General features: G+C 32.7%; 2 protein-coding genes across 2 annotated transcripts; one reads left to right on the top strand and one right to left on the bottom strand.

The window, feature by feature from the left end:
* Window positions 1-6,643: 6,643 nt before the first annotated feature.
* On the bottom strand, window positions 6,644-8,089 carry Ddrgk1 (DDRGK domain containing 1). Its single transcript, XM_018455070.1, has 2 exons — window positions 7,908-8,089; window positions 6,644-7,671 (listed from the first exon to the last, which is right to left on the bottom strand). Exons 1-2 carry the CDS (start codon window positions 7,978-7,980, stop codon window positions 6,878-6,880), a joined length of 867 nt encoding a protein of 288 aa, XP_018310572.1. The 5' UTR covers window positions 7,981-8,089; the 3' UTR covers window positions 6,644-6,877.
* Window positions 8,090-8,447: 358 nt separating this feature from the next.
* Window positions 8,448-9,963, top strand: eca (transmembrane p24 trafficking protein eclair). The gene is made up of 4 exons (XM_018455071.1): window positions 8,448-8,742; window positions 8,943-9,163; window positions 9,291-9,437; window positions 9,670-9,963. Exons 1-4 carry the CDS (start codon window positions 8,610-8,612, stop codon window positions 9,817-9,819), a joined length of 651 nt encoding a protein of 216 aa, XP_018310573.1. The 5' UTR covers window positions 8,448-8,609; the 3' UTR covers window positions 9,820-9,963.
* Window positions 9,964-11,880: the final 1,917 nt, after the last annotated feature.

Below are 11,880 nucleotides of genomic sequence, written 5' to 3'. Positions count from 1 at the left end.
TTTTATCATCTAATTTGCTGCAGCAGCCAATCTTTTTTTCAGTGTATGCTTATAATATGCTTCACGGGAAATTCCGATGGGATCGCAAAGTGTTTTACAGATCAATAGGACGATTAACGTGTTATCGACACATTATTTATACATACTACTACATCAATATCGCACGGCATGCAGAAATTGTTTTTTACAGTTTTCATTTTTGCTACTTACCTGACACTAGGTAAAAATGTCGGGGAGTTGCCTTGACAATCTAAAATCTTGCACCTCATCGACACATATGTAGATCTTAAAGGTCACTGCAAAATACTCCGTTTAGCTCTCGAGCCCGTGAATCTAGTTCCACGTAAATTTAACGCCTGTTTCCGTTTTTCCTTGATTGAATCTAACAAAGATGATCGATCGAGGCTCGATAGTCGAGTCTCGAAAGTTAGAAGTAAACGTGACACAGATTCCTAAGAAGACTGCTGGTTCTTCGTCAATTCTGCCGTTCTTACATAGTCTCCGACACTCCCCTTCCTCGGTTTGATTTCATCAACGAGTGGGGATATCCCGTGACTACTGAACGAATACAACTCGGATACGAATACACACTCGGTGATTACATTAATTATATTTATTAATCGTTGTGTCTATGTAAATAAATTATAAATGTATATCGGAGATTGGAATACAGCAAAAACGTATTTATTTTCTGCCAGTCTACTCGAAATATGTAACGCGCGAATTATGCCCGAAACAATGTTGCGAAATAAAAAACAGAATGATTCTTGTGTCGATTTGTGCCTCTGCTGGAAAGTTTGTTATATTTGCCGTACAGTCGATCACAGAAAAGTTGCAACTTTTTTTTCGGTGGGTTTCGGAATGCAGCTTGCTCACCGAGCGATTGTCTACGTTTACACCGTGCTCTTAGTCCGCGATCTATACGATAGGTGTCTTTGTTTAATATACAGGATAAACAAAGACACCTATCGTATAGGTCGCGGCTAAGCGTACGGTGTAAACGTAGCCTATGATTCTTATTCATGGATCCACAAATAAGAACGAATCGCTCGGTGAGTAGACTGCATTCCGAAACTTATCGAAAAAAAAAATGTTACAACCTTTGTGATCGACTATACGACAAATTTTTTAAGTGTGTTAATTAGCTGCAGGAAGTTCTCGGATTTTTTCCATTCTACAACTAATCAACAGGTTCGAAAAATTTGTTGTAAACCAAATATGATATTAGTCTTAGATATATAAATGAATTAATATCAAGCTTATGCATTTGTACTTTGCTGTAAACAAATAATGAAAATTTTCAAGTGAAAGATATGATCGGATGATAATTTCTTATAATTTCTTCGTTTTTTTAGTAATGATATCATATCATTTCGTCGATCAAGAATAACAAGATTGTCTATATATAGTTTATCAGGATCGCCCAAAACACTTGATACATCAATAATTTACAAAATTCTTTATAAGATTTTAATACCTTCAACGCTACACTGAAAAAATTTCTGATCGAAAATAAACGAATCGGAATTTTTTATTTTTAAATTAAATTTATTAGAGTTCTTTAGTTAAGCTAACCGAAATTCTGGTTGATACAATATTTCTGGTAAGACTATATTAACATTCTTATTTTTACCAGAAAAATTATATCAATCAAAATTCTAGTTGTCTTAAGTAGAATTCTAGTAGATTTAACCAAAAAATAGTGATTTTTGTCCATTTTCCACACACAGAGTTACTATTTAATTCAACCGAATCATTTTTCTCAGTGTAATCATTTAGTATAACAAATCAAACTAACCAAAACTCCTTATAAATCAAAAGAACTAAGAAAGAACATAGGCAATAGGAATCAAGCGCGGAAAACGTTGCGCAAATAATACGACTATATATATATATATATAAAGCGTAAAATTTCTTTATTTTACTAAACACGCTTACATGTTTCGGCTCATTTTTGAGCCTTCTTCAGAGCAACATAAACTCACATATATTATATATATATATAAATTATAGTCGTATTATTTGCGCAACGTCTTTCGCGCTTGATTCCTATTGCCCATGTTCTTTCTTAGTAATCATTTAGTTCTTGTTAATTCGTATGTCTTCTATAATGCAACTACATATATGTATATATATCGTTCGTGTCTTATGATGGCAGGTTCATTTACTAATGAAAAGAAGACTCCGTCTTAAATAGAACGATATAATAAGAATGCGATTTTATTTTATCAACAATAAGATACAATTTTCTTTTTCAAATAATAAAACACGCACATGTGCATGCTTATATGCATACTCGTATGTGTAATACAGGGACACGCATGTATATAATCGACACAAAAACTTGCCACCCTATGACTAGCAAGGAATATCATTTGAAATGTGTTTTTCGAAAACTATCATCCTTGAGGATCTTCATATTGATATTTATACTTATTGTATAATATACATTGATATTTATAGGATTCAATGGAAAGATAACACGCGCGGCTGCAATATTTTCGCGAGAATTGTTTGTTTAATATCCATTAATTCTTTCGCGAAATATATTTTTCATCCCATTTCAAAATTCTCTCACTTTTCTCCGTCCTAATTATGAAAAATATTACATTTTATCTACAATAATAATAAAGTACTTCGCAAATTAATTGTTTTGTTATTCATTTATATGAATAATTATTGTTTCTTGCAATATTTATACTTCAGTACGATTATCTCAATCAATTTTTTCAACTGAATATTAACATGGACTACTATTTGCGACTTGACACAACGAACGTTGTTAACTGATCACAAGAGAGTAGAGACTACATTGTTACTACAAGAATAAAGAATTGCCACCATCACATTATTAGCGTAATTATAATAGAATTGTGTATCCAACCATCACAGGAACTTAATTTTTGCGTAATTATAATATAATTATTTGTATCCAGTCGTTGTAAAAACTTAATTTATTGCGTCTAATTTTTTTGTAAACACTGAGGATGGCCTGACAGAAGGTTGAAACATATGAATATTTAAATATATCATCTATTGACTCGTAGCCCTTATTATAAGTTTATGTTTCTTGCAATTGTTTTCGATTAAGTAAAAACTTAAGTGAGAATCGTAGATATTTTTGACGCGGAAATACGTCAAAACATGATGAGGACCTCGGAAAGAAAATAAACCGAAGCGGAAAGAAAATACTTTAAAATCGAAAATTTGTTTAAATCGCAATTTTTCAGTACCGCGATTACAATACGCTTAATCGTGTTAGCCGTGCCCACTGAGGAATAAATTATATATTCTTAGGGAAAAATGAGAACCGACGAATGTAGTTCTTGCAGCTTAAGGTAAACTAGAATCTGATGCAACATTGATTCCACATATCGTCAGAACGCACATCGCGTCGTTAAATTCCTTTCCGTCGCTTTTAGATATCGAAAGAAAGCAAAATATCATATAATTGCTGTCTTGACTTGTCGACTTGAAAATTAATAAAAAATTAGACATATTTAGATCAGAAATCAAAATTACGTGAAATGATCTTTCATCAATTCTATTTATTTTTTTCTTTTTATTCATATTATAATTTTGTATTTTGAGAATTTATTAGTTAGAAAATCGTTATTTTTAAGACATCTGTTCATTTCAATTAATTGATTTTTATAGCTTAAGTCTCTAAAATTTTTGCTAGTCTTCAAAGAAAGGCAGATTGAAAAAATAATATTATCACCAGAATTACAAAGTGTTATCCAATGGAATGTGAAATGGAAACAAATAAAAACGTTATAATAAAAAAAACTAATAATTACTCGATAAACGACATGTCGATATCGTTATATAGCTTTTTTACCCCAGGTTTGGAAATATTATATTTTATAAAAATAACGCTACTGTTACCCGTAAAAAAAATTTTTATATGGATTTAATTTAATATAAGCTTAATATAATTTAATATAAATTTTAGTAAAATTTAATAAAATACTAAATAAGTATCCTAATAATAATCTTAATAACGGTTCGGATTTATTAAAATCTTATAAATATTTAATTTGGACCACATAAATATCCATATTAAGTTATATAAGATTCTTTCTTAAATGTTTATATGGAATTCTTAAAATCTATCCATATTTGATCTTAATAAGGAGCTTATAAGTTCTTCGTACGTTTTGTACGTCTTTTAGTTTTGTCGAAAAGGCAACTTAAAAAAGGCATCTTTCTATGGTTGCTGTTTCGGAAAAGTGAAAAGTCAACTAAAAGGTATCTTTCGCATTACCGAAAAGACAACATAAAGAACATATCTTTCCATTACTTTATTTATACCTTTCATTTACCCGCGAGCATGGTAGTACGCGAAATCGTTACCAGACGGACGCGATGGAATTCAATTTCTCGTGTTTAAGATTTTTTATTCTATGATTTAAAAAAAATACTTTAAACTTTATCAGATTTTATAGAGATATTTTATCGGAAATTACAGAATGAGAAACTTTAAAGAAGTCTTAGAATATTTCAGAATTCACATATATGAAGAATTCTAGAAAAAGGTATATTATGACTTTCTCAACACTTCTAAAAACTATTCCAACTTATATAAAAAAATCTGAAAATTAGATAAAAATTTTGAGAAAAATTTCACCAAGGAAGGCAACGTAAACATAAACATTCTGCATACTATGAACTTACGTTCTGTATACTATGAACTTACGTTCTGTATACTATGATCGGCCGATTCGCTTTACGGCTTTTAATACTTTACATTTTTGTATATGCCATAAGCTTTTTGCCATTATAAGAAGAAAATAACGATCGTTATCGAAAAAAAGCAATATCTAACAGCATATAACGATGCTGACATTAAGAATTACAAACTACTAAAGACACAGGGAAATGGTTAAAATTCATAATTACTCTCGACATTGTAATAAATTGATATTATAAATAAACATATTTACAAATATTATATAATCATATTTACAAACATTACATAATCATATCACAATAATCATATTCGTTTAGCAAAATTGCAATCGGTAAAATAATGTAATTTGAATAATAAAATATTAATATATCAAATACGATAGAGAACGCTAACATGGTCAAAGTTAGATATTTCAAATAATACGATATATGAAGAGCAGACTTTCAAAATGCGTTTTGTTCAAAATTTGTAATTTTCAGAAAACGAGAAAGAAAGAAACTCCGTTCATAAGAAAATTACGCACAGAAAATGATAATATGCCAATCAGTAGGATGTGAAATATTAAACAAAATTGCTAAACAATTGCTAAAAATGTTAAACAAATGCATTTTGTTTGTCTCTAGTTAAAAACATAATGCACTTCGAAATGACTATGTTTTTTAGCATATAAATTAACGATGAAAAAATGCTTTCTGAACATCTCGGAGTAGCTTATAATATGAGTTTTTCACTGAACATTTCCTGTAAGCGCAAAATGTTTCTAGAATGTTACATGAATATTATTAAAAAAAAATCAAAATAATGTTATTATAATATCTCGAAAATATCATAAATACTTTTTTAATATTACAAGAGTATTCTATAGAGGTTATAAGTCCACTTATATAATAAACCTAGGTATTATATTTTAATATTCCTGAAACATTATTAAAATGTTAATAAATATTAATTATTTTTTATTTTGTGCAATTTAAATTCACAATCCAGTAACGAAAAGTTCTTATCAGTCTATGCCGCATCTTGTGCTAAAAAAAAACGTTTCAATGTGATTTTAAGTACATATCCAGTTCTACAACTGAGAGCAAAAATCATTTTTAGTTTTTAAACGTATACTTATACTGGAACAGATGTAACAGTTTTACAAATTAAAGTAAATGCTGTTATAATACTTTCTAATGTTTATACGATATTACAGTAACATTAAATAAATGTTACTTTTAATAATCACATAATATTATTAGGAGTGGACATATAACCATCCATTAATATTTCAGGAATATTATTTAATATTATATAATTTTAGTAAAATATTATTAAAATGTTATATTTAATATTCTGAAAATATGCCTAAAATATTATTTAATATTAAATATAATATTAAATAATATTATGCGCTTATAGGGTTACGCCGTCTCTAACTAAAAAAATGAAATTTTGGACAAAATACATTTTGGAATTCTGCTCTTTATATATTCTTTATTAAATCAATTTATTTCAGATATGATTGCGCGATAATTTTTCGGACTTTCAAGACATTCAGTCTGAAATGCTAATAATCCCCCCTAAATTAAATTAGAAAAACTGTAAAGAACTTATTGTCAAAAATATTATCTTAGCCAGAATTCGAACCTGCATTCCGGAGCGAGTGTCTTAACCAACTCAACCACTGAGGTTTCGGAAATATTTCTCGCATAACTGATATATATATGTATATATATAGATGTATATATATATATATGTATATATATGTAGAGAACGCGTATATGGCCGCGTGTGTGTAAACGTTATTAACTCTTACTATACAAGGTCGGGTCACTATTTAATTGACCGAGCGATTCCTCTTCGTGCAAGTTTCTTTGAGTCTTTCGATAATTATAAATTATACTATATTTTATTATTTTCCAAAATAAAATTTTAATATTTATTTTAGAAAGTTGAAAGTATGTGTTGGTGAATTTTTTGAGATTTTTTGAATCATTCTGAATAGATGAAAAAAGCGGACGGATTTAGTGACCCATGTTTGAATGAATGAGGCACCAAATTGTACCTTGTATCGTAAGGGTTAAGATTTAAGAAACGACCGTATATATGAATACATCAAATACAATAGAGAACGCCAACACGGTCAAAGTTAGATGTTTTGAATAATAGAATATATATTCTTTATTAAACTTGGCAAAAGATTTATTCATTTAGCATAAATGCTACAGTTTTTTTTGAAGGAGTCAACTTAATTAGATTATTCGAATTTTCAACTAATTCAGTGATACTAACTCGACCACGTTGACGTACAAATTTGGCAACAGCTTGAAGTTCATCTTCCGATATGTAAATAAACTTTCCTCTATCATCAATTACACCAGTTAAATTACCATTAGCTTGCAATTCTTGAATTCTTTCTATTACGTTCGCTGTTTTCAGTCCAAAATGTGCAGCTAGATCTTCTAAAACCAGCACTTTATTGAGCTTAATATACGCAAGAAATTCTTGCAACAAGTTCTCCTTGCATTCTCTGTTTTCCTCTTCAAAACCTTCTTCCTCCACTCTAAAAGCTTCCTTCATCTTCAAATATTTTTCATATTCTTGCCATTCTTTTTCCTCTCTAGCTTTCTTTTCTGCTTCTTCTGCTAGTAGTTGCTCAACGCGCTCTTTCTCAGTCTCTTTATCTCTTTCCTCTTGTAAAAGTTGTTCTCTTTTTTTATGATCCTCTCTCTCTCGTTCAGCCGCCTCTCTCTTAATCTTCTTTTCTGCCTTAGCCGCTAACTTTGCCCGTTTTTTCGTTCCTATTTTTTCGTTCTTATGATCTTCATCCTCGTCGTTATCTTGATAGATCGGTCTGTCATTTTCCTCAGGTTGTTGATCAGCATGATTAACATTTTCCTGCATACGACGTCTGTGCCTTACAGCGCCTCTTCGCCTCAATGGTCTATGTTGGTCTATATCAGCATTTTGAACGTTGGCTCGTTCATTCCGCTTACCTAAGATTAAAATTTATTTATTTACTAATGTGAGACATGTACAACAATTTTCTTCAATAAACAAGATAGATTTCTTATATATTCCTAATTGTTCTACTGTTAGTTTTTCGTGAATATAACTCGCCTTTTAAATTAAGTGACAGAGTATAGTGACACGAAAGAAATACAAATTGATACATAAAAAGTTAAGAAAGCAAGTTATTGAAGGTTTATAAAATAAGAACGTAAATTTGTACCTAAAAGAGCGGTACATATAATAGCTAGTATAACGATTGCTGCGGAGATATATATCAACAGATCGACATTCATTCTCAAAGAGGCTCAAAAAGAGGATCCTCGACTCCAACTTGCTCCAATTTGATAAATGTTGACTTGTATCGATCCGACTTCTCCTGGTTTGGTACGGCTGGATAAGACTCGCCGCTGGGAATTGCTGGGAATCTGGGATTTGGGTCAATATTCGACCATAATCAGCGCCATATCACTGTACCGCACATCGTACAAATCATACACATACGGGATGGCGGCTGGACGCCTGGACGGCATCGGGCAGGGGCCACAGGGGCACAATTCTAGCGATTACAGCGCAACGGTATACGCAGGAATTTAAGAAAGATATTTCTCAGTTATAACTACTTGTGCGTGGCGGTGCCACATGCAGATATTGCAGATATTGCAGGTACGTGCAGATACGTGCAGATACGTGTATCGACGTGACGTCTACTTGACCAATCAATTTGTTTTCAAAACTTTAATTGAAGAAACCTAGCTGATCTTACTCAGTCTTGCTTTTCGAAGGTGACGTGTAATCCGTATGGTCGCCCCTACTCCAGTCTTCTCTGGTTTCGTTGGATCTCGTTGACTCTCGTCTGGCATGCGTGCGAACGTTTATTCGTGATTTCATAATCATCTTGTCACTGGCGATAAACTGTTACGCGATGTTAAAATACGGAAGTATTTTTTTCATTTTTCTGTGCACACTCCAATTTGGAACAGGACTGTATTTTCATATCGGCGAAACTGAACGGAAATGCTTTATCGAAGAGATCCCTGATGACACTACGGTTTTAGGTAAAATTCAATAATTTCATTATTTCAATAGCCTTCTGTTACAATAGCTTACTGTTTCTTTTCCAATTGTTGTTCAATTATCTCATTAGCAAGATTCAAAACTTACAAAAAGAAAGTGAAACAAGATACATTGCTTCGTGCTTCCTACTTTCGCCTATCGTTTATTCATCGAGAAATATTTTTTTATTCGCAATTTGCAGTCAATTACAAAGTAGAACTTTATGACCCAAGAAGCGGAGGTTTCATGCCAAGTAGTCCTGGCATTGGTATGCACGTTGAAGTAAAGGATCCTGATGACAAACCTATCCTCTCTCGAGTTTATAGCTCCGAAGGTCGAATTTCCTTTACCTCGCATACTCCAGGAGAGCACGTAATTTGCTTGTACTCGAACAGCACTGCCTGGTTCAGCGGTACTCAATTGGTGAGATACATACATTGTATAATTATTGTTATACCAAACAAATCAAAGTGAGAAAGAGAGAGAGAAAACAAAAATAAAGGACACACACACACACACACATATATTGAAAAATATATTTCATTTGCAGAGAGTACATCTGGATATTCAAGTAGGGGAACATGCAATCGATTACGCCAATGTAGCACAGAAGGAAAAGTTATCAGAACTCCAACTTAGAATACGTCAGCTTCTAGATCAAGTCGGACAAATAACGAAGGAGCAAAACTATCAGAGGGTATGAAGTAATTAAAATGCATAGTTTCTATAGACATTTTCCAGAAAGGACACAGTTAGTCGTTTCACCCTTGTTTAATGTTGAAGAAACAACAAGAATGTAACAATTCACTCTGTTATATTGTGTCCTTACTGAAAAATGTCCTTTATGTATAAAGCAACATTCTCGAGTATCGTAAAAAAAGAAACATTACGAGAGATTATATTGTGCGAAAATATATATAATTTTTCAGTATCGGGAAGAACGGTTTAGGCAAACGTCCGAAAGCACTCATCGTCGTGTATTCTGGTGGTCTCTGACTCAGACGGTAGTAGTCCTAATTATGGGTGCGTGGCAAATGAAACATCTCAAGAGTTTCTTCGAAGCAAAGAAATTAGTTTAAGTGTTACGATATAAAACACGCGTCTTGATTTTAACTGCAGTTCATCATTTGTACGTCTAAATTTCATTTGTAGCGTTAGGAAATTTCCATCATAATATTTGAGCACGGTGCTTATCAAATAAACATGTTTCTATCGAATTATCGGTTGTTTTTTTTATAATAAATTAATTGTGAATATATGCAATTGTGTAATGTGTAGTAAGTTATAATAAGAATAAAATAAGTATCTTAAATGTAAAATAAGTCTTATTATTTTATTTTTCTATTCTATGAAATTTCTACATCATCTTTTTCCTGATTTCGGAATCTCCAAATTCTTAAGGCGTCTCCAGATGATATGGCCAATGTATAGACTAACTTTGCACACATTCGCACAGATTTCCTGATTTCAATAGTCGTCAACTTTAACGCTTAATATCTCAGTTCGCAGGACAGAATCTGGAACTGCCCTGCGAATTACTTTTTTATCTAAAATACTTTTTTCTGCCAGATTCTTTCATTTTATACAAAAACGCATCGAATAAGTCTAATTTTATCGAAATCGGAGGAGAGGCAGTTCTTCTGGATAATAATCCCTTTTTCCAATTCTAGAATTGCAAAGCTCCCTAAGGGTAAAATCACACGGTGCGGAAAAAGACTGCGGAATAGAGAATGCGTCATTGAAGCAACCAATCGGAATTCCGAATAGCGCTGATTGGTTGCTTCAATGACGCATTCTCTATTCCGCAGTCTTTTTCCGCACCGTGTGATTTCACCCTAAAGCCTTGTGAAGAAATTGGTCCGAGATCTCGGAGAGAGAAAGAATTAACCAATCACATTTAAACAATTTAGTCACATGATCAATGCGATTGGTCAATTCTTTCTTCTTCCGAGATCTCGGACGGATTTCTAGTATCGTGGACACTGGGCTTAATATCTCTTCGATTCTAGCATTTCTAGCTAAAAAGGAATTGAATCGACAATGAATCAAGTTTCTCAAAACGACAGACGGATTCGATTCTCGAGTGTGAAAGAATCGATTCTCAATGCATCGAATTAGAATCTGATGGTCGATTGTGTATCTCGAAATGAGAAGAAAATTACAAAAGTGAGTAAATTCACTAGAATATTCATAATTTAATTGGTCAATGACTGGTCCACTTGACGCTACAAACGCTTCGAAGCATACTTTGATTAGTCAATTCGTAAAATTCTTTGTTCTGATTGGTCGTTCAAACGTTTCGAAGAGTTTGTAGCGTCAAGTGCCTTCAAGGGCTGCGTTCCACTTGACGCTACAAACCGCAGCACAGACTTTTGCATAACGCATAATGCATAGTGTATAAGGGAATCGACCAATCGAAATTCTTCTTTTCCATGGAATGGGAGGAAAGGAAAGATTCTGATTAGTTGATTCGCTTATGCACTATGCGTTATGCAAGAGTCTGTGCTGCGGCCTTTACGCTGGCAACGCTCACGAGCATCGTTTGTCCTTGTTTAATATTTAATAAACGACAAGGATGAAATGATTCCACGAGCGTTGTGAGCGTTAAGTAGAATGCAGCCAAGATACACAATCGACTACCAGGCAACACTTATAGCGGGGGAGCTATAAGGTCTGTTCTTTTTAGCTTTAGAGTTCTTGCACGGTTCATCTTTCTTCCTTTTCTTTCTAAGTTGGAGAGTAAAAGAGAAAGGGTGCAGCCACAATAGAAAGAATAAGGAATTAGGAATAAGGAATAACGATTTCAATCTATCAGAAACCATGTATTCTGATGAATCCGATTTCTGATAAGTTGAAATCGTTATTCCTTATTCCTAATTCCTTATTCTTTCTATTGTGGCTGCACCCTTTCTCTTTTACTCTCCAACTTAGAAAGAAAAGGAAGAAAGATGAACCGTGCAAGAAGTTCAGCTAAAAAGAACAGGCCTATTATTCAAGGTCTGTTCGCGTTGCTTGCACTTTTTGAATTTAGCATCTTCGTTCTCTCTCCTTTCTCCTACGCCTGAATATATATTTATCCCATTTTAAGTGCAGCAAACATTGGGTGAGTTCAAGACGGCAAAGCGGCTAGACATGCTTAA

The sequence above is a fragment of the Mycetomoellerius zeteki genome, unplaced genomic scaffold, assembly GCF_001594055.1.
Source record: "Mycetomoellerius zeteki isolate Tzet28-1 unplaced genomic scaffold, Tzet1.0 scaffold470, whole genome shotgun sequence".
Taxonomy (NCBI): domain Eukaryota; kingdom Metazoa; phylum Arthropoda; class Insecta; order Hymenoptera; family Formicidae; genus Mycetomoellerius; species Mycetomoellerius zeteki.
The sequence above is the reverse complement of the archived record's forward strand: the minus strand, read 5'-3'. Positions and strand labels throughout refer to the sequence as shown.

Coding starts and splice junctions, on each gene's coding strand:
- Ddrgk1 (XM_018455070.1), bottom strand. CDS start 7,980: ATGAATGTCGATCTGTTGATATATATCTCCGCAGCAATCGTTATACTA. Junction 7,672..7,907: donor TATATGTACCGCTCTTTTAG/GTACAAATTTAC, acceptor TTTTAATCTTAG/GTAAGCGGAATGAACGAGCC.
- eca (XM_018455071.1), top strand. CDS start 8,610: ATGTTAAAATACGGAAGTATTTTTTTCATTTTTCTGTGCACACTCCAA. Junction 9,164..9,290: donor GGTTCAGCGGTACTCAATTG/GTGAGATACATA, acceptor TTTCATTTGCAG/AGAGTACATCTGGATATTCA. Junction 9,438..9,669: donor AGGAGCAAAACTATCAGAGG/GTATGAAGTAAT, acceptor ATAATTTTTCAG/TATCGGGAAGAACGGTTTAG.